Source organism: Natator depressus, chromosome 1 (genome assembly GCF_965152275.1).
Source record: "Natator depressus isolate rNatDep1 chromosome 1, rNatDep2.hap1, whole genome shotgun sequence".
Classification (NCBI taxonomy): Eukaryota; Metazoa; Chordata; order Testudines; family Cheloniidae; genus Natator; species Natator depressus.
The window spans coordinates 185,123,954-185,150,573 of NC_134234.1; the positions used below are offsets into that span (position 1 = coordinate 185,123,954).

General features: G+C 43.1%; 1 protein-coding gene across 7 annotated transcripts in view; it reads right to left on the reverse strand.

Annotated features, from left to right (window-relative positions):
- Nucleotides 1-26,620, reverse strand: part of LOC141999196 (ephrin type-A receptor 6) — an 817,098-nt gene that overhangs the window by 82,336 nt on the left and 708,142 nt on the right. For all 7 annotated transcript variants that reach the window (XM_074972390.1, XM_074972364.1, XM_074972372.1 and 4 more), the window contains one exon: nt 22,824-22,885. In XM_074972390.1, coding sequence (XP_074828491.1) covers nt 22,824-22,885 — 62 coding nt within the window. The remainder of the gene's footprint in view (nt 1-22,823; nt 22,886-26,620) is intronic.

Here is a 26,620-nt window from a genome sequence, read left to right on the forward strand (position 1 = left end):
TGCTAGTATTCCCACTGTTAGTTGGTTCTCCTCCTTGTTGCCCCCTCCTTTCTCTGCAGCCCTTCAGCTCTCCAACCTCTCTCTGTCCATTATGTGGGTCACCTTCCTTTTCCCTTTCTTTCCCTCCCCTCCATCAAATCCCCCTTCTAATCCAACAATTCCCTTGTCTCCCCAACCTTCAGTCCCCAGTGCCCCTTCCCTCCAAATTCCCAAAAACCTAAAATCAATTTTGGACTATAAATGAAACAATATATAACAAAGTCCCTCCTCCTGCTCCCCCTCCCCCCGCAAACATCTGAGACCCAATGGAAATGACATGCTGTATATCTGCTATTACTCCACTCACTTTAGCTTTGTAAGCAGTATCCCTTTGTATTGTCAAAAATAGCTAAATACAGTCTGAAGGCTTGGAGCACATATAGTATTAATCAGTAATTTCAGCAGAGTGGATACTCTTATTTTTCTTTTGCTGGGAACAAGTCATAAAAATGCAACTCTTTCTACTGGCCTCTTAACTACTGTATAACATACCAGTAGCTATTGGTGCAAATCATTCAGTATTTTTAAAAACAGTAGTATATTTCCCCCCCTTAAGTGTTAAATGATTAGGAGCCCTGTATAAGTCAATACAGCTGATCTTATACAAGTTGAGTGTATCCACAATTTGTAACCCTCCCTTAGCACTGTAGTGAAGACACATGCATGTGTTATTTCTGATCTTTATTTTGGAGCTATTGAAAATGCTTTTGAGTCTAACTTTCGACATCCCTCTGTAATCAACCCTCATAAGCACCGAAACTCCAAGATGTGTCCTTTTAGGTCAAAAAAAGACCCACAGAATGGACACATGATCAGATTTGTAAAGCTTTCAGCTGTAAGTCTCCAAACAAAGCAAAGATTTACAGACCCTCCATTTAAGCCAGTCATTTGTAATAGTTTTGCTCTTTAATGTCTACAACTTTATTATGCGCTTTAGAAGCAAAATGACTGGCATGTGATAAACATTAACTCTGAGAACCAATAAGTTTCAGAATTACTTTTTCCTCCTGGATATCCTGTAACTGTCCCAGCTGCTTCAATACTGTGCAGCCTACTTGCCCTCAGCTCTGCTATCACAGAAGTCAATGCTGATCCCCCAGAGTCATGCTGCACCTACATAATCAACTGATTCTTCCTCTGCCCGCCCAACTGCCATCTGCAGTCAGGCTGGTCCACAGTTAGCAGTAAGGGCATTGGGAAGGATGCAGTGAGGTACCCTGACACTCCATAAGTGGGGAGACGGTTCCTTCTTAAAGGGGCAATATTGCATCAGGGGGAATCTCCCAGATGAAAGCTCAATGATTGGGGCTATCGTGCCAAAAATCTCCACTTGGCAATTAGGAACAGAGAGATAAAAAGGGATCTTCTCACTGACTCCAAATCCTCTCCCTCCAAATAATTAAGGAACCTATTCTGTCCTTCCCCTGTTGCAGCCACACAGGCCTAGGTGGTCTGACCTAGCAGCCACAGCTGGGCTACTGTTAGTCACAAGTCAGTAGTCAGGGAGCAGGGATCAGAGTAATGGCTTAAAGCCAGGATCAAAAGGCAAGAGTCAAGGTCAGAGTTAGGCCAGGGTCAGAGATGGCTACCAGGCTGGAATCATGAGGCAAGAGTCAGGGTCAGCATCAGGCTGGGGTCAGAAATTGGAAATCAGCAAGTGATGCGAAGTCTGGAGTCACAGAACCTTGCATAGCTGCCCAGACAACTTCCTGGAGCGCTCTCCATGGTGAAATAGTGACCATGGGCCAATCAGAAGGCCACAAGGTGCTGTCACTCTGGACCTTTTGGGCGGTACTTCCTGCAGTTCCCAATCTCCACAGTGCTCTTTGGATGTGGCTCTGCATTGTCTCCCAGTGATGATGTGAGAATGTCATCTGCCCCACACCTGGATTCTAGTCTTGTGGATCCTTACAAGAATTCTTATAGTTTTAGGGCTTTTATAACTGCTAAACATCTAAGACTGGAGTCACCTAGGCCTGGCCAAGGATCCGTGTCAAAAACTCATATTCATCAGTTCTCCACCCACAGAACAGATGCAGGTTAGTCTGACCCCAACCCTCTATCCCAACATACTCAAACATCCCCTGTTGGCCAGGTGCAGAGAGTTCATGTGGCGACCTAGCAGTAACTTGCTCCTTATAGCTGCATACATTTGCTTCAGTATTTGGTTCAACGTGTCTAGAACTGAACTTTTCTCCCAAAATCTTTGGACTCCCACACTTCATTATCATTGCTGACTGTTCTACCTCCACCACCTCCCTGGGAATCCAGGTTCAAAATCTCAGACTCATTTGCAACACCTCCAGGTCTCCCTCTAAAAACCAAAAAATATCATCCTTTCCTCTGCTCCCTACTCCTAAATATCTGGACAGTGTCTAGATAACAACTTTTCTTAAAATATAACCTCTTTATACTCGCCACATTCTAATATAACTGAAATGCCTATGATAAAATTCATCTTGCTCTTCTGACATTCCAACTACGTCTCCCCATCCTTGTAATCCCTTTATTAACTTTGTGTTGTACTGCATCAAGTTCAAGCTTCTAATCCCCAACTTCCAGTCTCTTCACAGTTTCACATCTGTCTACATTTTGTCTCTAATTTCACCCTTCTTTCCCTCTCACTCCATATATTCCTCCCAAATCCTCTCCTGTAACTGCTCCCCTTTTCCCTTCCCACACTTGGCTGTGCATCTCATTTCATGCTGCCCCCACACTTGGAACAGTCTCCCTTTTCCTGGCAGCTAAACATCCTTCCTCTTCCATATCTTTCCTTAATCACTTCTTTTGCATTGATTTCCATGCCAATTTTATTCCCTTGCTATCTCTGAACTGCTGTTTTCCCCACATATCATACTTGTCTGTCTGACTTAAGCTGACCAGGATAGAGACCCTGGGCCAAGTCATCCCTTGAGCAGTTCAACTGAGTCAATGAAGTTACACAAGGTAAGAACTAGACCCCCTCCCCAAAGTCTTATGCATTTGTAAATCTCTGTGCACTCCTGGGAGTCAACACAATCCTCTGGCAACTTTCCCACGTGTGTTGCTTCATTTACGTGTCCTAAGGAGACATAAAACACTCTCTTATCATACATCTGAATGATACAGTAGTTGTTATCCAGGGCTTAGTTCCAATTCCCAGGGCTTAGATATGCAATGTTGTTTTGATATGATTCCCACCTGGCTGCAGAGGGTGTTTATCAGCACTGGCAACAATTCAGAAAATGGTGAATTTGTGCAGTTCCATCAAATTTTTAAACAGGCTTTAATAGCTTTACCAAATAAACTTTTGTCATCAGCTGAGGATATATCTAATGTCTGCCTGGTTCTGCATTTATGCTTCCTATCTAATGCTTTGGGAAATGTTGTTTTATGTTCAACTACAGATTTGTCTTGCAAAATCCTACTTAAATGAAAGGTTTCAGAGTAGAAGCTGTGTTAGTCTGTATTCGCAAAAAGAAAAGGAGTACTTGTGGCATCCGATGAAGTGAGCTGTAGCTCACGAAAGCTTATGCTCAAATAAATTTGTTAGTCTCTAAGGTGCCACAAGTCCTCCTTTTCTTTTTACTTAAATGAATCATTCCAATCAACCTACAGAACATTCTATAGCAGTGAATCTTAGTGTGCTTAAAATGTTATAGGCTGGTGGAGAGGATCAGTTAACTCAACAAAAATATCCCTCTCAGAAGGTCTACACTAGAAGCACCACATCTTAACTTACAAGTTTTCAGAATGTGCTAGATACAGCCAGAGAAAATAAGTATTTTACTTTGCCAAAAAAACGTAAAAGCCTAACATTTGGCTATAGCTCAGCCCTTTGCAATCGAAGCAAAAAAAATCTGCTTCTGCACAAGCTTTCTCCATTTTGAGCACCAAGTAACTGTTTTGGTAGAATTTTCTGTATTGCTTCTGAGATCCTTCAGCTCTATCTTCAGTTCTCACTGGTTACTCTACTCTTTACATCTGAGTGAGCTCTAAACACGGAGTTAATGTTCTACTTTCCAGAAAGCAAATAAGATTTGACACAAGTATATAATGATATCTGACTGCAAGTGACAAAGATTCTATTTCAGTTTTAATTGATTATATGTTTGAAGTCAATAATTAGTTTACCAGGAACTAGTAGGCCTAATTTATATCGTATTGGCTGTTGACAGGTTCTTTGGATCATTTTTCATGAAAGCCAACTTCTCTTTGCTATAGTGTATTTGTTGTTATTATTTTACTAAGCATTGTACTAAGCACAAAGAACTTTACACAAATTCCTCAAGAATCACATTGCAACTAGGTATTACACAGACATATAATTCATATTTTCATCATTATGTGGCAGGCACTCAGATTTTTATTTTTGTCATTGAATTATGTCAGCTGTCAACTTCTTTAGTGAACAGGACTCCATATAATGGATACCAAGTAATTCATAAAACATAATAGAAATTATTTCAGTTCATTTTAAACAGTGCTGAATGATACTGTTTCACAATAGTTCCAAGTGCTTCCAGATCCAAGATTCAAGTATCACATACTCGTGTATTATGCCATCAGAACAGACTAGGGATGTGTATCTTTTTCTTTTACAGTAACAGACTGTGTTATCTCTAGTAGTGCTCAGATTGGAAACAAAATACCAGCAGTTGCCCAGTAGCCTCAACTGTTCCACCCCCCTTCTCATCTAAAGCAGTAATAAGCAGGGGATATGACATAACCATTTACCCTCCTTCTGCCCCCCCATCCCTAAAGCACTTGTCTCTAGAACACAGCTACTGCAGAATGCTCAGCACACACTTTTATACAATTGTTTCAACATCACTACTGATTTAAAATCTTTACACTGGCTCCTCTTAAGACTCCATATCACTTTGAATTTTTTGTTGTTGTACATATTAATTACTAAATTATTTTTGTAGTCCAGATCATTAGACATATGACCCTTGTCACTAAATGGGCAGAATATTTACAATGGTTGTCATTTTAAACAATCTGTTCTTTGAGCAGAACATAACTATGGTGTCTGTGGGTAATGTTGGCTCTACAATGGCAACTATGGTAGTTTGCCCTCAGCCTAATCTTGAACCCCATGGATGATGGGACATTATGTAACTATGATACTTGATTGTGGTATTTATTTCCAGCTCAATTTTTAAATGCCCAATCTGTTTTTTGGTTCAGAGAAAAAAAATTGCTGCCTTAACAGTCCCTACAAAAGGTACTGAAATGCTGGCTTTCTCCTACTGGGAAAGGAGTGCGCCTTCAATATATAAGAGTGCAAGTGCATGTTGTGTGTGAAGGGAAAAGAGAGAGTATTAGTTATGAGCTTTGATGTTGTTGCCTCTCTTGCTGCAGATAAATAAGAAAGGGAACCATTAAATTTAGCAATGGCATGTGGCCTCTTTTCCCCAAAGATGACTTTCTGACTAGTGAGGCCACATTAGATGGATTTACAACATGTACTTTACAACTTCATTTTACAGAACTCTCTCCAAGTCTTCATTTTTCTCTTTCCCTCCCTTTTCCCCAACGTTATTTAATGTAGGCTTCTACTGCAGCATCTAACCTCTAGCTGACAGGAAGGGTGAGGTTGATGGCAAAGCTGCTCTGGGAATTACATAATAATGGCTGTTGCCTCCAAGAGCAATATACTCAGAGACTTCTTCCCTCCAGAAACTTATCTTTCACTTCTTTTAGCCTCTACTAGACTTGCCTTGGGGAATTAAAGTTTGGTAATAAATCCTGGCCCTATAGTTTACAGTATAGTCTGCTACTGTTCATGCATCAAGATAGCTCAACAAATTATTTTATATAGTCTTTAAAAATACTTTTTTTGAGGAAGAGGATTAATTGTTTTACAGTGTTTTGGTACATGATGCTTCTCAGTATTGAAATCTAGCTTTTTCTATGACCACTTATTGTTTTACAATGAAAGAAAATAATGGCATAGGCTTCTAAGCAGGAGCAGGGGCCTTTCAGAAAGAGGGATTACACAAAAATGAGGAATTTAGTTAAACAGAAATTAAAAGGTACAGTGCCAAAAGTGAAATTCCTGTAAGTTGCATGGAAACTTTTTAAAGTAACCATAATAGAGGCTCAACTTAAATGTATACCCCAAATTAAAAAACATAGTAAGAGAACCAAAAAAGTGCCATTGTGGCTAAACAACAAAGTAAAAGAAGCAGTGAAAGGCAAAAGGCATCCTTTAAAAAGTGGAAGTTCAATCCTAGTGAGGAAAATAGAAAGGAGCATAAACTCTGGCAAATGACGTGTAAAAATATAATTAGGAAGGCCAAAAAAAGAATTTGAAGAACAGCTAGCCAAAGACTCAAAAAGTAATCGCAATTTTTTTTTTAAAGTACATCAGAAGCAGGACGCCTGCTAAACAACCAGTGGGGCCACTGGACAATCGAGATGCTAAAGGAGCACTCAAGGATGATAAGGCCATTGTGGAGAAACTAAATGAATTCTTTGCATTGTTTTTCATGGCTGAGGATGTGAGGGAAATTCCCAAACCTGAAATTCCCATTCTTTTTAGGTGACAAATTTGAGGAACTGTCACAGATTGAGGTGTCATTAGAGGAGGTTTTGGAACAAACTGATAAACAGGACCAATGGTATTCACCCAGGAGTTCTGAATGAACTCAAATGTGAACTGCAGAACTACGAATTGTAGTTTGTAACCTATCATTTAAATCAACTTCTGTACCAAATGACTGGAGGATAGCTAATGTGATGCCAATTTTTAAAAAAGGGCTCCAGAAGTGATCCTGACAATTACAGGCCGGTAAGCCTGACTTCAGTACTGGGCAAACTGGTTGAAACTATAGTAAAGAACAAAATTGTCAGACACATAGATGAACATAATTTGTTGGGGAAGATTCAACATGGTTTTTGTAAAGGGAAATCATGCCTCACCAATCTACTAGATTCTTTGAGGGGGTCAGCAAACATGTAGACAAGGGGGATCCAGTGGATATAGTATACTTAGATTTTCAGAAAGCCTTTGACAAAGTCCCTCACCAAAGGCTCTTAAGCAAAGTAAGCTGTCATGGGATAAGAGGAAAGGTCCTCTCATGGATTGGTAGTGGGTTAAAATACAGAAAACAAAGGGTAAGAATAAATGGTCAGTTTTCAGAATGGAGAAAGGTAAATAGTGGTGTCTTCCAGGGGTTTGTACTGGGACTAGTCCTATTCAGCATATCCATAAATGATCTGGAAAAAGGGCCAGAGCAGAGACAAAAGGGAATTGTCTTTTGTGAGCTGGAGTTTTCTCTACCTAAAGGCAGGGTAGTTAACCTCCTGCAGGGAAATTCACAAGTCTTCACAGACCTGAAGTTGTTTTTTTACCTAAAAGCAACTAGAGAGGTTTTCTGTCTATTTGCCTGAAGACAAAGGTGTTAGTTTTTGGGTTGTTTTTTTTTTTTTTTAGGATTTTGATTTTTTGAACAAGAAGCACAGATCTTAAAAAGGAAATTTTTTTTTCCTTTGGGCTGCTGAAAAGCAGGTTTTTGGCTGAAAGCAGTTAGAGTTTTTTTTTCTCTGCTTTGGGGCCAGAGCAGAGACAAAAGGGAATTGTCTTTTGTGAGCTGGAGTTTTCTCTACCTAAAGGCAGGGTAGTTAACCACCTGTAGGGAAATTCACCAGTCTTCACAGACCTTAAGAAAGTTTTTTTTTTTTAACCTAAGAGCAACTAGAGGGGTTTTCTGCCTATTTGCCTGGAGACAAAGGTGTTAGGGTTTTTTTTTTTGTTTTTTTTTTTAGGATTTCTCTGTAGGCTGACAATCACTATCAGAGAACATAGGTATCCAGACAGCACAGCAAAATTTTACAAGCCAAGCATTTTTTTTGTTTTGTTTTCTTTCTAACTCTCAGGTGTAAAGTTAGTTAAAAACGAGAGGTTACGATGACAGACACCACGGTTCAACAAAAGCTGGAATTAGCCAGATTTGAGGCTGAGGAAAAACAAAAGGAACATGAAAGACAGATAGAACTCATGCGGATGAAAATGGAGGAGAAGGAAAAAGAGAGGAAGCGTGTGGAGGAGGAGAAGGAAAAAGAGAGGAAGCATGTGGAGGAGGAGAAGGAAAAAGAGAGGAAGCATGCACTGGAGATGGAGAAGGCAAAGGCTCAGCAGAATATACCAACAAACCCTAGCAATCCTTCTCCAGGTACCACTTCCCATCCCAGGAAGTTCCCCACCTACAAGGCAGGCGATGATACCGAGGCCTTCTTAGAAAACTTCGAAAGGGCCTGCCTTGGGTATAGCATCTCTACAGACCAATACATGGTAGAGCTGAGGCTGCAGCTCAGTGGACCCTTAGCTGAGGTGGCGGCTGAAATGCCTAAAGAACACATGAACTAGTATGAACTGTTTAAAACCAAGGCGAGAGTCAGAATGGGGCTAACACCCGAGTATTCCCGACGGTGGTTCAGAGCCCTAAGGTGGAAACCAGACGTGTCATTTACCTGACATGCCTACCACATTGTGAAACATTGGGATGCCTGGATATCAGGAGCAAGTGTTAAATCTCCAGAAGATTTGCCCTTCCTAATGCAAATGGAGCAGTTCTTAGAGGGTGTTCCTGAGGAAATAGAAAGATACATCTTAGACGGGAAGCCCAAAACTGTAATTGAGGTGGAGGAGATTGGAGCCAAATGGGTGGAGGTGGCAGAAAAGAAAAAAACTGGTCGCAGTTGGAGCGGATACCAGAAGGGACAACCTCAGACCACACCCTACTACCGGGGGCAGCCCAAGGCCCCAACTACACCCCAAGGAACCCTCCAGACACCTTACTGTCCCGCCACACTGTTCTCCAGCAACCCACCTCGCCCCAGTGACCCGTCAGCTGGACGATGTTTTAAATGTAACGAGCCAGGGCATGTAAAGGCCAACTGCCCCAAGAACCCCAACAGATTACAGTTCATTGCACTGGAATCACACCAGAGGTCCTCAGGCCCAGATACCTCCCAGATACCCTTGGAGTGGAGGGAAACTGTGAGTGTGGGCGGGAAGAAGGTCACTGCGTGGAGGGACACCGGAGCACAAGTGTCTGCTATCCATGCTTTCTTAGTGGACCCCAACTTAATCGACCCAGAGGTCCAAGTGATGATTCAACCCTTCAAGTCCAACTCTTTCAATTTGCCTACAGCCAAGTTGCCTGTCCAGTACAAGGGCTGGTCAGGAATGTGGACTTTTGCAGTCTATGATGATTATCCCATCCCCATGCTGTTGGGGGAAGACTTGGCCAATCAAGTGAAGCAAGCCAAGAGGGTGGGAATGGTCACCTGCAGCCAGGCTAAACAAGCCGTCACACCTAGCTCTGTTCCGGAAACTTCTACCAGGACCCAGTCAGAGGTGATGGACCCGGACACCGGGACGATGTCTGCAACAGCAGTAGAGGATCCAGTCCCAGACAGAGCCAGAACCAGAACCGGTGGAACAACTAGCACCAGACCCATTGCCAGCACTGAATCCAGTACTTGCAACCCCAACACCAGAGGGCCCCACCGAACCTGAACCAGCAGCAGCCCATAACCCTACACAAGAGGCTCAGCCGGAACCTGAACCCCAACATAGTACACCAGTGGAGAGCAGTTCACAGTCAACGGAAACAGCCCCATCCCCTACATCGCTTCCAAAGGGACCAAGCCGAGGTCCACAATCCAATGAGGAACTGATGTCTCCAGCATCAAGGGAACAGTTCCAGACCGAACAGGAAGCAGATGAAAGCCTCCAGAGAGCTTGGACGGCGGCACGGAGCAAGCCACCGCCTCTCAGATCTTCCAATCGATCCAGGTTTGTTGTAGAAAAAGGACTTGTATACAAGGAAACTCTTTCTGGTGGACACCAGGAAGACTGGCATCCTCAGAGACAGTTGGTAGTTCCAACTAAGTACCGGGTAAAGCTCTTGAGCTTAGCCCACGATCATCCTAGTGGCCATGCTGGGGTGAACAGAACCAAAGACCGTTTGGGGAGGTCATTCCACTGGGAAGGACTGGGCAAGGATGTTTCTACCTATGTCCGGTCTTGTGAGGTATGCCAAAAAGTAGGAAAACCCCAAGACTAGGTCAAATCCCCTCTCCAGCCACTCCCTATCATTGAAGTTTCATTTCAGCGAGTAGCTGTGGATATTCTGGGTCCTTTTCCGAAAAAGACACCCAAAGGAAAGCAGTACATACTGACTTTCATGGATTTTGCCACCCGATGGCCGGAAGCAGTAGCTCTAAGCAACACCAGGGCTAAAAGTGTGTCCCAGGCACTAGCAGACATTTTGCCAGGGTAGGTTGGCCCTCCGACATCCTCACAGATGCAGGAACTAATTTCCTGGCAGGAACTATGGAAAGCCTTTGGGAAGCTCATGGGGTAAATCACTTGGTTGCCACTCCTTACCCCCATCAAACAAATGGCATGGTGGAGAAGTTTAATGGAACTTTGGGGGCCATGATACGTAAATTCGTAAATGAGCACTCTAATGATTGGGACCTAGTGTTGCAGCAGCTGCTCTTTGTCTACAGAACAGTACCACATCCCAGTTTAGGGTTTTCACCATTTGAACTTGTATATGGCCGCGAGGTTAAGGGGCCATTACAGTTGGTGAAGCAGCAATGGGAGGGATTTACACCTTCTCCAGGAACTAACATTTTGGACTTTATGACCAAGCTACAAAACACCCTCTGAACCTCTTTAGCCCTAGCTAAAGAAAACCTAAAAGATGCTCAAAAAGAGCAAAAAGCCTGGTATGATAAACATGCCAGAGAGCGTTCCTTCAAAGTAGGGGACGAGGTCATGGTCTTAAAGGCGCTCCAGGCCCATAAAATGGAAGCATCGTGGGAAGGGCCATTCACAATCCAGGGGCGCCTGGGAGCTGTTAATTATCTCATAGCATTCCCCACCTCCAACCGAAAGCCTGAAGTATACCATATTAATTCTCTAAAGCTCTTTTATTCCAGAGAATTAAAGGTTTGTCAGTTTACAGCCCAGGGAGGAGATGACGCTGAGTGGCCTGAAGGTGTCTACTACGAAGGGAAAAGTGCTGGTGGCGTGGAAGAGGTGAATCTCTCCATGACCCTTGGGCATATACAGCGACAGCAGATCCAGGACCTGTGCACTAGCTACGCGCCGACGTTCTCAGCCACCGCAGGACTGACTGAACGGGCATACCACTCCATTGCTCACCCAACCTTACCGGGTGTCTCCTCAAGCTAAAACTGCTATAGAACGGGAGATTCAGGATATGTTGCAGATGGGTGTAATCTGCCCCTCTGGCAGTGCATGGGCATCTCCACTGGTTCTAGTTCCCAAACTAGACGGGGAGATACGTTTTTGCGTGGACTACCGTAAGCTAAATGCTGTAACTCGCCCAGACAACTATCCAATGCCACGCACAGAGGAACTATTAGAGAAACTGGGACGGGCCCAGTTCATCTCTACCTTGGACTTAACCAAGGGGTACTTGCAGGTACCGCTAGATGAATCCGCCAAGGAAAGGTCAGCCTTCACCACACATGTTGGGCTGTATGAATTTAATGTACTCCCTTTCGGGCTGCGAAATGCACCCACCAACTTCCAAAGACTTGTAGATGGTCTCCTATAGGGGTTAGGAGAATATGCAGTCGCCTACCTTGATGATGTGGCCATATTTTCGGATTCCTGGGCAAACACCTGGAACATCTACAAAAAGTCTTTGAGCGCATAAGGGAGGCAGGACTAACTGTTAAGGCTAAGAAGTGTCAAATAGGCCTAAACAGAGTGACTTACCTTGGACACCAGGTGGGTCAAGGAACTATCAACCCCCTACAGGCCAAAGTGGATGCTATCCAAGAGTGGCCTGTCCCAAAGTCAAAGAAACAGCTCCAATCCTTCTTAGGCTTGGCCAGTTATTACAGGCGATTTGTACCTCAATACAGCCAAATCGCCGCCCCACTGACAGACCTAACCAAAAAGAAACAGCCAAATGCCATTCAGTGGACCGAAGACTGTCAGAAGGCCTTTAACCAGCTTAAAGCGACACTCATGTCTGACCCTGTACTAAGGGCCCCAGACTTTGACAAACCGTTCCTAGTAACCACAGATGCGTCCGAGCGTGGTGTGGGAGCAGTTTTAATGCAGAAAGGACCTGATCAAGAATTCCACCCTGGAGTGTTTCTCAGCAAGAAGCTGTCTGAGAGGGAAAGCAACTGGTCAGTCAGTGAAAAAGAATATTACGCCATTGTCTATGCTCTGGAAAAGCTACGCCCATATGTTTGGGGACGCCGTTTCCACCTGCAAACCGACCATGCTGCGCTACAGTGGCTTTATACCGCCACGGGAAATAACAAAAAACTTATTCGGTGGAGTTTAGCTCTCCAAGATTTTGATTTCGACATCCAACACATCTCAGGAGCTTCTAACAAAGTGGCTGATGCACTCTCCCGTGAAAGTTTCCCAGAATCAACTGGTTAAAATCGTCCTTGAGATGTGGAAAATATTGTTAGTCTTTATATACTTGGTAGTATATTTAGAGGTGCATGTGTCTTATTAACTCTGTTTTTTCCTAGAGCTCCAGGAAGAAATCCAAGCCAGCGTTTCACTCTATCTGTGATTTGGGGGGCGTGTCATAAATATAAAGGGAAGGCTAACACTTTTAAATCCCTCCTGGCCGGAGGAAAAAACCCTTTCCCCTGTAAAGGGTTAAGAAGCTAGGATAACCTCGCTGGCACCTGACCAAAATGACCAATGAGGAGACAAGATACTTTCAAAAGCTGGGGGGAGGGAGAAACAAAGCCTCTCTCTCTGTCTGTGTGATGCTTTTGCCAGGGACAGAACAGGAATGGAGTCTTAGAATGTAGTAAGTAATCTAGCTAGATATGCGTTCGATTCTGAGTTCTTTAAATGGCTGAGAAAATAAGCTGTGCTGAATGGAATGGATATTCCTGTTTTTGTGTCTTTTTGTAATTTAAGGTTTTGCCTAGAGGGATTCTCTATGTTTTGAATCTAATTACCCTGTAAGCTATTTACCATCCTGATTTTACAGAGGTGATTCTTTTTACTTTTTCTTCTATTAAAATTTTTCTTTTAAGAAACTGAATGTTTTTTCATTGTTCTTACGATCCAAGGGTTTGGGTCTGTGGTCACCTATGCAAATTGGTGAGGATTTTTATCAAACCTTCCCCAGGAAAGGGGGTGTAAGATTTGGGAGGATTTTGGGGGGAAAGACATTTCCAAACGGACTCGTTCCCAGTAACTGGTGTTAGACGTTTGGTGGTGGCAGCGAAAGTCCAAGGGCAAAAGGTAAAATAGTTTGTACCTTGGGGAAGTTTTAAACTAAGCTGGTAAAAGTAAGCTTAGGAGGTTTTCATGCAGGTCCCCACATCTGTACCCTAGAGTTCAGAGTGGGGAAGGAACCTTGACAAGGGGTAAACAGTGAGGTGGCAAAATTTACAGATGATACAAAACTATTCCAGATAGTTAAGTCCCAAGCAGACTGCGAAGAGCTACAAAAGGGTAGCACAAAACTGAGTGACTGGGCACAAAACTGGGTAACAAAACGGCAGATGAAATTCAATGTTGATAAATGCAAAGTAGTGCACATTGGAAAACATAATCCCAACTATACATATAAAATGATTGGGTCTACATTAGCTGTTACCACTCAAGAAAGAGATCCTGGAATGATTGTGAATAGTTCTCTGAAGACATCCACTCAATGTGCAGTGGCAGTTTAAAAAAAAAAAAGGCAAACAGAATGTTGGGAATCACTAAGAAAGGGATAGATAATAAGACAGAAATATCATATTGCCTCTATATAAATGCCTGGTACACCCACCTTTTGAATACTGTGTGCAGATATGGTTGCCCCATCTCAAAAAAGGTATATTGGAATTGGAAAAGGTTCAGAAAAGGGCAATAAAAATGATTAGGGGTATGGAACGGCTTCCATATGAGGAGCAATTAATGAGACTAGGACTTTTCAGCTTGGAAAAGAGACGACAATGGGGAATATGAGAAAGGTCTGTAAAATCATGACTGGTGTGGAGAAAGTAAATAAGGAAGTGTTATTTACTCCTTCTCATAACACAAGAACTAGGGGTCACCAAAATAAATTAATAGGCAGCAGGTTTAAAATAAACAAAAGGAAGTATCTGTTCACAACACACAGTCAACCTGTGAAACTCCTTGCCAGAGGTTGTTGCGAGGTTCAAGCCTATAACAGGGTTAAAAAAAGAACTAGATAAGTACATGGAGGATAGGTCCACAATGGCTATTAGCCAGGATGGGCAGGGATGGTGTCGCTAGCCTCTGTTTGCCAGAAGCTGGGAATGGGTAACAGGTGATGGATCACTTGATGATTACCTGTTCTGTTCATTCCCTCTGGGGCACCTGGCTTTGGCCACTGTCAGAAGACAGGATTCTGGGTTATATGGACCTTTGGTCTGACCTAGGATGGCCGTTCTTATGTTCATGCTTTACAAGTACGCATGAAGGCCATAGTTTTACAAGAAAACAAACAAAATAAGGGCCAGATTATTCTTCTCCAAATGGAAAGAACTCTGATCTGACTGAAAAGGAAGGTGGGAGTGCCAGCTTTGAAGCCCACCCAAGGAGGCATTGTGCGGCTTGAGTATCAAAGGCTTTCAGGCTATGTCTACACTGCAATTAAAAACCTGCAGGTGGCCTGAGACAGCTGACTTGGGGTCACAGAAGTCAGGGTAAAGGGCTGTAATAGCAGTGTAGATACACAGATACATAGATATTAGGGTCAGAAGGGACCATTATGATCATCTAGTCTGACCTCCTGCACAATGCAGGCCACAGAATCTCACCCACCAACTCCTGCGATAAACCTCTCACCTATGTCTGAGCTTACTGAAGTCCTCAAATCATGGTTTAAAGACTTCAAAGAGCAGAGAATCCTCCAGCAAGTGACCCGTGCTCCATGCTACAGTGGAAGGCGAAAACCCCCCAGGGCCTCTTCTAATCTGCCCTGGAGGAAAATTCCTTCCCGACCCCAAATATGGCGATCAGCTGAACCCTGAGCATCTGGGCAAGATTCACCAGCCAGATACCCAGGAAAGAATTCTCTGTAGTAACTCAGATCCCACCCCATCTAACATCCCATCACAGGCCACTGGGCCTATTTACCATGAATATTTAAAGATCAATTAATTGCCAAAATCATGTTATCCATCATGCCATCTCCTCCATAAACTTACCGAGTTTAATCTTAAAGCCAGATAGGTCATTTGCCCCCACTGCTTCCCTTGGAAGGCTATTCCAAAACTTCACTCCTCTGATGGTTAGAAACCTTCGTCTAATTTCAAGTCTAAACTTCCCGATGACCAGTTTATATCCATTTGTTCTTGTGTCCACACTGGTACTAAGCTTAAATAATTCTTCTCCCTCATTTATCCCTCTGATATATTTATAGAGAGCAATCATATCAGATGTCTGGTGGACCCTCCTCCTTCACAGTGGGAACATCTACACCACAATTAAACAGCCCCTTGGCCCGAATCCTGCAAGCCTGAGGCAGCTGACATGGGACAGCTGTGGGTGTCTAACTGCAGCGTAGACATACCCTCAGTGGCCAGGAGCAGGAGGAGCTGATCTCCATGGCATTCTGCTTTCATAGGCATCAGGAGACTGGATTATCCATTGCCCCCTTCACCACGTGTTGTCACTTAAACTAGTGATCAATGGGTGTTAGACACTACCAAAGCAGAATGACAGTGTTTACAGCCACTTTGCATCACGAAGATGAACACTCATAACTGAGGATACTTGAAGCACCCTGTACCTATCTGAGAGAGAAAACGGAGTTTTGCACTGGTACAGGGGTGCCTGGACAAGAACCAGTGGTGCCGGAGGAGCAGGATGGAGAGTCTGACCAGCATGTAACTGGAAGATTCCCTTCCTTGCATATCTCTGGGAGTCACACAACTGGGAAGCTGCAACCCTTGACCCCTCCCTAGAACCCCATACCCCTCCCTCTTTATGGAACAGTTACATAAAAATGCCACAAGGCAAACCTTAAAGAGTTGTTTGGCCCCACCCCCCATAACCTCCCTCCCATGTGAATCCCTACAGGATTGGAATGGAAGAGTGAGACAACACACCACAATTAAATGCAAATGGATTACTAGTATAATCAGGCCTCTTAAAGAACAATTTATGGTACAAAGCAATTTAACTAGAACTGTGATCTGATTTAATGTTGCTGTGTCCCAATTTGCTATCTCAGTGCACTAATTATTGATTAGCGCATTTCAAAAGTCTAATGGAAATAAAATACAGTAGTTAAGATTAGCTACTCTGCAGCTGGAGAAAAACTACACAGGTAGCCAGGGAAGCAAAATAAAAGCTCTCGGAGGGAGGGTTTCTAATTTATTTTACAGGGTTCTAGGGTTCTCAGCCAATCATAAACACAAATCCCAAAATGTCAGTCTCTGGCTACATTCCTTTTGTGAAGCTTAAATCCTTAAAATGAACAAACCATCTCTAGCTACAGAACAGTGCAAAGTCAGGAGCTTTTCTATCTCTCACATTTCCCACTCTGACTTCTAAGCAGCAAAAACTCTCATGAACATGTAAGTCCATTCAATCTGTTTCTTACAGTTCCGATGCTAACTAGGCTCTGCTGCACTCAGTTGCTTCAGGCAGGCTGGCCCTGCTAGCGGGGACTTTGAAAAAACCTGACGGGTTATAACTCAACAACCCCATGCTACCATCTGACCCCCCAGAACACTGCTTAGACTCCCTGCTGGGGAGGGGATGAATCAACGCTGTGAGGCCCCTCCCAGGAGTCACCAAAAGACGTACACCCGTTGTCACAACCACCTGATAAGACTGTGCTGAGGAAAATGTTGCTGTGCCACTACATTGCAGGGAGGCAGCGTGGTTCACTGACCAGGGTGCAGGAGTGGGAGCCAGCCTGACATTCTATTTCTGGCTCCATCACTGACCTGGTATGTGATCTTGGCCAAGGTACTTCATTTCTGTTTCCCCACATGTAAAATGGGGATAGCACCTCATTTGTAAAGCCCATGAGAGCCGTTACTGCTGATTAATTAATGGAGTGCCTGTGTGATATCTCACTGATCCTTCAGAAAGGATGATGTCAAAGAAAACAAGCTATGGAGTTAACAAAATAGGTAGGTTTCAGCAGTGATGTGCCAGTCTCTAAAGGTTTTCTTGTTCACATCCTATTTATCTTAATCCTCTCCTTAAACCTCTTCAAAGCTTCTTTGTTCCATACCAAGAGGCCTGAGCAAGACTCCCTTTCGGCCAGCAGCCCCCACCTTCCATTCATCCATATTGGGTACTTATATGGCCTCTATCAACAAAGCATCTCAGCATCTTTTCATTTGTTTCTCTTCACAACACCCATGGAAGGTAGGAAAGTGCTATTATTCTCATTTTACTGATGGGGAGCTGACACACAAAGACAAAGTGACTTGCCCACAGTCTCACACATAGTCTGTGGTGGAGCAGGAAATTATATCTGGTTCCCCCAATCCTGGACTAGCACTGTAATCACTGGACCATCATTCCTCTCTAGTCACGGATCACTTTCGCCATCAGGAGCAAAATTAATGGGGAAAGCTCTGTAGTCTTTTATCTCCTAGCAGGATACTCTCGGGTAGAAGCTCCAAATTCTACTCCAGAAGAGGCAGGTGACAGAAATGGGGCCACATACCCGCTCTTCACTGGCTAATGCTGGCACTGGTCCAAATCTGAAAGTCTGTACCCATTTTTTGCTCAGCTGATTTAAAGGAGTTTGACCCGAGAAAGAAATGAATATAGGGTTGCCAAGGGTCCGGTTTTCAGCCAGAATGCCTGTTCGAAAAGGGACCCTGGTGGCTCCGGTCAGTACCACTGACTGGGCTACTAAAAGTCCAGTTGGCGGTGCAGCGGGGCTAAGGCTCCACGTGGCTCCTGGAAGTGGCACACAGGGGTGGCTATGGGGGCTCTGTGTGCTGCCCCCGACCTGAAGGACCAGCTCAGCAGCCAATGGGAGCTGCAGGGGTGCTGCCTGCAAATGCAGGCAGGGCGCAGAGCCCCCTGGCCCCTCCACCTAGGAGCTGGACATGCCGACCGCTTCCGGGACCGCCTGAAGTAAGCGCTGCTGGGAGCCTGCGCCACGAACCCCATGCCCCAGCCCTAAGCCCCCTTCCATACCCAAACTCCCTCTTAGAGTCTGCACCCCCTCCCTGAGCCCCCTCATGTGCCCCAAACCCTTCACCCCCAGCCCCACCCCAGAGCTCGCACCACCAGCCAGAACTCTCACCTTCTCCCACACCCCAATCCCAGCCTGGTGAAAATGAGTGAGGGTGGGGGAGAGTGAGCGACCGAGGGAGTGGGAATGGAGTGAGTGGGGGTGGAGCTTCAGGAAGGGGCAGGGCAAGGGTGTTCAGTTTTATACGACTAGAAAGTTGGCCACCCTAAATGAATATGGACTTTTGGTTTGAGGCCACTGTGCTCTGGGAATTCCCCACTATTGGAACTTGAAAGTTGACTGCTTTCCTTAAAAGCCAAAGCTCTCTCCCGTGTATGAGATTTAAACAGAGGCAACATGCCCCAGTGGTAAGGAAGCCAGATTGATCATCAAGGGAGTGGAATTTTTATTTCTTCTTAAAAGCGTGGGTTTGGTTTATAGGTTAGGTTTGGGCATAGTTCCAAATTTAGGTCAGTCCTTTTGTAAGATCAGGGGAAAGAATTTAATAAATTTAACTCTTGTATTTGGAAGTTTAATTTGCACACGCATGTTACAAGAGAGGTGATATTATGCTTATCAATACTATCTAATCTAGTACAGTGGGATGGGGGAAGAAAAGGAAAACGATAGCAAGTCAGGATTTGAGAGGAGGGTATTGTCTTAGAATCCATGTATCTTGGGCAATTTAGGGTGCCTGGTGTCTTGCACACATTGCTGAGATGAGTTAAAATGAAAATGTCCTTTAATAAATAAATAACCTTACTGAGTCTGCTGTCATTAGTTGATTCCCATTCATTAAATGCACAGCTGAATCGGCTTTCAAAATTATGAATGTTTGTGTACTGTGCAGTGTGGCAAGGCACCTCTTCCACCTTGCCCAGGTCAGTGCTTCCCCCCTCTGGTAGTGGGAGGCTTGGAATAAATCAAACCCACTCCAGACACTATTTGTTTTCCCACTTGGGGTTTAGTTTTGAATATTTTTGAGGTAGGCCTCAGGACAGGCCCAAAGAGTGCTCCTCCATCAAACAAAGGAAACAAATTCACATCACAAACAAAGGGGAATACCTGTTCCTATGTCATCTCTGGGTGTGGGCTGGGGGTAAGGTGTGCAGCCTTGTTATTGACCGAGGGTGACAGTCCTTCCCCTAAACAGGCAGTCACTTAGGTAGTTTCTCCTGTAGGGAAAAGGGCAGCTTTCCTCCCTGGAGAAGCCTTTCTCCCTGCTGCTACTAGCTCTGCAGCAGCATCTCTCTCCTCTTCTCTCACCAGAGGACCGTTTTTTGAAGGTCTCAGGCAGCCCTTAATTGGACTCAGGTGTCCCTGGTTGACATGAGATAACCTCTTCTCATCAGCTTATTGGGAAAAGGACCTTTATCATTCCAGGGCTGATATACTTGCAATCTACCACTCTTTTACAGCTGTGCAGCCAGACTTTGTCACGACATATTTCAGGAACAAAAGATGCGTGTGTGTCTCTTTCATATGTATGTATTTTTTGAGTCTGCAGTCTATTTCATATAAGCTTCTATGTGGTGCTTAAGGTATTGGTTTTGACCTAGCAAACCCTAAAGAGTTTGGAACCATCTCTCTCCCTGTGTGATACCAAAGCAACATGAAGAAGCCTGATCTTGCATTTAAGACCCTGGACTGGGACTCAGGTGATCTGGGTTCAGTTCCCAGTTCTGCCACCCACTTCCTTTCTCTGTGATCTTGGGCAAGTCACTTATTTTATTCATGGGAAACTGCAACATGGGGATGAGGATAATATTTACTTTTGCCCACCCTTTGTTTGTCTTGTCTGTTTAGACTACAAGCTCTTTGGGGCAAGAATTGCCTTACTATGTATTTTGTAGTGCCTAGTACTATGGGGCCCCAATGGAGATAGGGGCATTTAGATTCTACTGAAATACAAGTAATAGCACTAAAGCTAACAATTCTCTGGTTTAAGAGCAGGGGCTGATAGTAAGATATCTTCCATGAAGGTCTTTAAATTCTGGAGTTCACTTTCCACATTGGTCCATCAGAGCTCCCATATGATGACTTTCAGGAACTAAGATATCATTTTTTTTCAGGTTTTGGAGAAGGGCTGGGTTGAGGGATGTGGTGGTAACATGCAGGGTAACATTTTTGGAGGAGCGCTTGCTATGGTGGGGGATATTCTTATATTTTGGATTTTTATCCTTTGGCTGCATGTAAGAACACCCAGAGCTGTAGAAAGAAACTCTTTTAAATATGAAGAAATATAGATGTTGTGAAGTTCTTCCAGATCTTGCCACATGAAAGGCTCTTTGTATTGTGCATAATGTGATAATACACTTTTGTATTATGCAAAAGTGTATTATGATTTAGAGATAAACTCTCTCTGTACTTCTTTGTATCTTCACAAAAGCATTTCAAAGTTTAGACTTAAGAAATCGGCAGGAAGTAACTATTTTTAATGAAGCAAACTGATTTCTTTTTAAATATGATACTGGCAGTCATTTGCTTTGGTAATTATTAACAGGAATTCCAATGAAATCTCTACAATGTTTTCAGATGCTGATTATTATTTAAAATCTTGTCAAAAGGCATTTTTAAATAATAAACCAAATCTGCAGTGAGAAAGAAAGCTCAGAAAACAGCTGCAGAAAATAATGACTAGCACATTCCCAAACATTTTGCCTAAAAATATATTTGGTACAGTGTGAACACCATTGCTCCATAATTACCTCATAATTTTGATGATCTCAGCTTCTAACATAGTACTGTAAGTGCATATCAAGAATAGCTCATTAGATCCTACAGCTGTGCAGAGAAAGGTGATTGTGTGGAGGATTTCAGTATTTGAAATTGGGTTTCACCCTGATTCAGAACAAGACCCCAAAATTTCAAAGTTCTCCACAAAACAGAATGGAGCGCCAACTCAGAGAGACAATCTGCCTTGGAAGTCCAGGGGTCCCCAACTCAGAGGCAGTCTGGCAGGTGACTGGCAATGAGCCAGTGAGGTGAACTGCTGGGAAACCAGGTGAAGGTGTGCCTGGCAGAGGCGTTTTGAAATCTGCCTGCGTTTCTGAAGGAACTTTGCCTGTGAAACAGATCGTCAACTTCTGATGAAAAATTGTTACATATGAATTTTTCTGACCAGTTCTAGTAGATACATCATACTGTTATCCAATCTTGATGGAAGAGAGGGAGAGTGAATGTTTGGGACCAGGGGAGAGAAAATGGGAACTCCTGAGTTTCCTAGTGTAGTGAACAGAAATAGAGGGTAGACGAAAAAATAGAGGGGAATTATCAAACTGGAAGGCAAAAAATACATAAAAGCATCTTCAGTAATGCTTTTAAGGTAAAACTCTCTTCCCTCCAGATACCTCATCTTTTCCTTTATTGACTATTACCACTCTCCCCTTCCTTGCCTTCCTCTCAACCCTGCCCTGGTCCATTCAAAATACAGTTGCTAATATCATCACCTTTGCCTGTTATTCTGATTACATCATCCCATCTTTGAATCCCTCCGTTGTCTCCTTCTTCCCCACATCATCACATTCAAGCTTCTCGCACTTGCTTTTGAAGCCACTGACTGCTCTTCCCCTCCCTGCTCCTATATCATACCAAGCCACCCCCAAGTGTTGTCAGGTTTGACCCTCTGCTTATACACTTTCCCACAAATACCTTCACACTTTCTTCCACCTCACCCCTTATACATGGAATGCCCATTCTACACTAGTCCACAAAGCCACTTAGCCTCTCCTCCTCCGAATCTCACTTCAAGGCCTACGTTTATCATGATGGCAACTAATAATGGTGAGATGGACGGTCGGTGTGGCTTGCTGATATATATACATGTAAGACAAATTTTAAATAATTCACATAGCTATCCTGAAATCGTAGGTTCCCTGCCGGTTTTGAGGGGTCTCTTAATGGAGGCTGGGCTTAAAGTAAGTGTATTTTCACGAGCTGTGGAGAGTGCCAGAGCCCTCTACTGATGTTGGCAGAGGGCCCTGTATGACCTTGGGGGCAGCCTTTTCTTCCTTCCACCTCACTGATTAAAATCAAGTTCAAATGAAACAATTTCCCATGCTTTCTACATCCCTTCCTTAATAGTCACAGGGTGACCTTTAGGGGGAAAAGGTTAGTGCAGTGTAGTGTAGAGACAGTGCACCAGTGAACTGTTTTCTAATTCAATTTGTTAAATGCAAGTAACCATAAATAATTACAAATCAGTTACCAACCCTGCTGTATACCTCCCCGAGCAAAAAATTATAACAAAGTATTTCTGAAAGTGATTGAGCAAAATGAACAGCTTCCATAAGGCAAGGCATTTGCGTTTCAATTTATCTTTTCCTTCATAATAGCACCATTTGAAATACATTTTGCTAAATATGGGAACTGCTCTTGTAGAAGAAATCAATTATATTCTTAAGTTTAAATCTTCTCTTTTCCAGTTATGCTCTAATGTATCACTGTACCTAAGAAATGTACCCCGGGGATAATGCTTCTATTCTTCACTAAAAATCCATGAATAACATTATGTAAAAGTTAATTTATGATAAATGATTTAAAATCTTAACCTAGTATGGCTTCTTATTCAAATGTCATCAGAAAATGACACCTCACCCGCAGAAAGGAGTCAAGGGATCCATTCTCCATATATTCAACCACAATCATTACTGGTCTGCCTGCAAAGACAGCAAAGAAACACATTAGGATTATAGCTATATTAAGGGCTTGTTATATTTCCAGCTGTTACAAACAGATTATTTTAATTACTTAAATATGTAGCTCATTTTCAAAATCTTCCTCTACAGCACAAATGCATGTCATTGTTCTGTTATTCCTAAGCAACATTTTCAATCCATATTTTCTTTATTTGAGGCACTGAAGTAGCTGACTGCATACAGTTCATTTTGGCATTGTTTTCTTTTCTTTAAAATAGTCAAACTAGAGACCTCAATTCCAAACAGTTACCATTATTGTACCTGTCAGTGGGAGCAGTAGCATCTTTAACATGAAATGTGCAGTAATTACAGCTATATTCATAAAGAATACTTCTGAAAACACTCAAGGCAAGGCAAAAAAAAACAAACAAAAACCGAAATTGATAAATCATCTCCAAAAGAAACCAAACCCAGGACCAAAATCTGCTCTGCCAAAGAAAAGCATGTAAGGCAAAAACTTCAATGATGCTATATACTATGAAAGCAAAGAAATCTCTCCTTTATGGTGTGTATGTGTGTATATATATGTGTGTTTTGTTTTACTGATCTGCTTTTGGTGGAGTTTCTAAACCTACATTTCCGTGAAACATGGCCAGTGTATTTTTATCCATAGATATGCTGATGCAGTGTGGTCCTAGGCCACCAAAGCACTGAATTCAGTGCTTAATTTTTTCAAATCAATGGAACTATTCATGTGTTTAAGTAAACCATGTGCTTAAATGCTTTACTGGATTGGGGGCTATCGGGGTCTCTTATGTACTTCGTTCTGATTGACTACTGCAGATTTCCTAGTTGGTTCTGTATTATGTTCAGGAAAGGAACCAGCTCAGAAATAGATTAACATTATATGGTTTTTACCAACATGTCCAACTTGCCCAGTTTTACATTTTATCTGTTGTATGTACCTAAAAGGCATCTTGCTGCTGGTATCCAGGCATGAGCTGTCACTCCAGAACTGCCTAGCAGGAACAGCCCAATTTACCTGCTAATCGGAGCCTACAGTGAGATGTTTCAGAATGGTTAGTAGTACACAGGGTCAACTAATAAATACAAGACTAAAGTAATGATATGCAAGATTGTTGTTCTATCCACTTTTACCTCCTGCCCAATCTCTTTGTGGCAATGCCTGTATCTGGAAGGGTCTATGTAAAACAGAACTTTTAACAACAGGTGCCATCATGACTTATCCCACTTCTCTCTAAACAGTCCCAATAATTTCAATTCCTTTGCAAGTCCTTATGTAGAAGTTTTTCCCAGCCTATCTTTTTGTTTGTAGTCGGCTGTCCCTGGACTCATTCCTATTTCTGCTATACATTTTTTTCAGATGGGGTAATGAGACAGTAACACAGTAATCAGGGTGAGTGTGTACCAGTGATTTGCATAATGACATGATAATATTTCCACTCCTATTTTCTATCCCACTCTTTATACATGCAAACTTTTTGCATATTTTTTTGACTGACTGTGGACATTGTGGACAGTTCAATAAAATACATAGGCTCACTGACACTCGGGTCTTTCTCCTGAGTTGTTACAGTTAATTTAGAAATGAGAAAGGTATAGAAGTAGTTTGAACTATTCCTTCAAATGTGCATTTACCTGTCCTTGTCAACAATGAATTTCATCTGCCCTTGTGCTGCCCGTTGACTTAGCTTTGTCAAGTTTTTCTGAAGTTCCTTACAGTATTCTCTAGTCTTGACAAAGAAAAATTTATCTGCAAATCTTTCTAGCTGTTTGTTCTCCTTCTTAGATCATCAATAAATATAACAGTTCTGTTACTAATGCAAATCCCACTGTTATTCTTTTGCTGTGTTGAAAATTGATTTTTTATTTCTTTTTGTTTTCTGACAAAAATCCCCTGTCATCAAAGCATCTCTTTCTCTCCGTTGTAACCCCATCTCTTGGAAAGGCCTCTTTGGTGTGTGAAGAATTATCAGACCCTCTTTTGTCCATTGAGTGGTGGGTCCCATGCAGGACTGGCCTTCCCATGAGGTGAACTGAGGCGGCCGCTTCAGGTGCCAGACTGTGGGGGGGGGGCACCACTAGGATTCAGAGTGTAGAAAATTGTGTCTGCTGCTGGTGCATATGTATTCTCTCTGCTCTAGATGCATAGAGATGGTGGAGTGCTGTGCTGGATGAAGTAGGGCACAAGAGACATAACTGGTAGGCAGGAGAAAAGGTGAGAGGGAATAACAGAAAGCAGCAGGAGCTGCAGGGAGAGAGAGGAGGAGGAGCCTCTTATGTACCTCTCTAGCACCCCCAGGAGCCTGGACTGATTAACACCAGCTTCTCAGGGAGCTTCCTGTTTCCTGCTGCTTCCCTGAACCCACTTGAGGAGAACAGGCAGTCAACTGAAGTGACAGGAGCCAGTTAGGCCCTTAAGACGCTGGTATCTTCCCTCACTCAAGCCCTGCTACCAGCCTGTTTATTTGTCCCCTTCACCTGAGTGTTGAGAGCCAGTATAGCTGGCACAGAACAGCAGTCATGAGTGAAAGAAGAAAATGCCCCTCTGGGGCAGCATTCGGAAAAAGCAAGCAAGCAAAGGAAGCTTTTCTATCTACGCAGGAAGGAGCTCTCCTGAGATACATAGACACAAATGTTCACGGTGAGTCTTCTGACCACAGTGAGGATGTGAGTGGTGAAGAGATGCCTGATCTTCCAGTTAGTCAGAGTGCAGGTAACCATGCACATTCCTGAAGAAAAGTGTAGATCAGAGAAGAGTGTGGTGGAGGTGCAAGAAACAGCTGCTGCTGAGTTTAGTTCCTTAAGTCTAGAGGATCCAGGACTGTGGAGCCACTTGAGCAGTAACTTGAGGGACTTCCTTGTACTGCATGGGCCACAGCAAGTGAAAAACTTCATGTTCCCCAAAGACAATGAAAATAGAAGTTTCCATCCAACACATTCCTGGCGTGAAATCCCCAATGGTGACAAAGAGGAGAGGCCATGACTTATGTACTCAAAAACCCAGAATGCTGCATACTGTTTTTGTTGCAAGCTCTTCCAGTCTAATGTTCCAGCCACATTGGGTTCTACAGGAACAAAGGACTGGAAAAATCTGGCTAGAAATCTGGCATGCCATGAGAAGGCAGCAAATCACCAGAGAGCATGAGATGAGACAAAGGTTAAAGGCCACCATAGATGATCAGCATCAAGAGACGATTGCATCAGAGACTCTTTACTGGCAAAATGTTTCTAAAAAGGCTCATTGCCATTGTAAGAATGCTTGCTACCCAAAAACTAGCACTGCTTGGCACTTCAGATCAGCTGTATGTGCCAAACAATGGAAACTTCCTTAAAACTGTGGAGCTGATGGCTGAGTTTGATGCTGTACTCCAGGAGCATCTAAGAAGAGTCACCACCCAAGAAATGTACACACACCACTACCTTGGAAAAACAATTCAAAATGAGATCATACAGTTACTGGCAACAAAAGTCAAACAGAAGATTGCAGCATATCTGAAGTCAGCAAGATATTACTCTGTTATTCTGGACTGCACACCTGACATCAGCCATATGGAACAAATGACTTTAATTGTATGTTTTGTAACAACAACAGAACCTAGTGAAAATGTCCCTTCAATGGTGACTATCAGAGAGCATTTTCTAGAATTTATAGACATTGATGATACTACAGGAGCTGGTATGACAAATGTGCTTCTTAAAAAGCTGAAAGATACGGGAATTGCGATAGCTGAC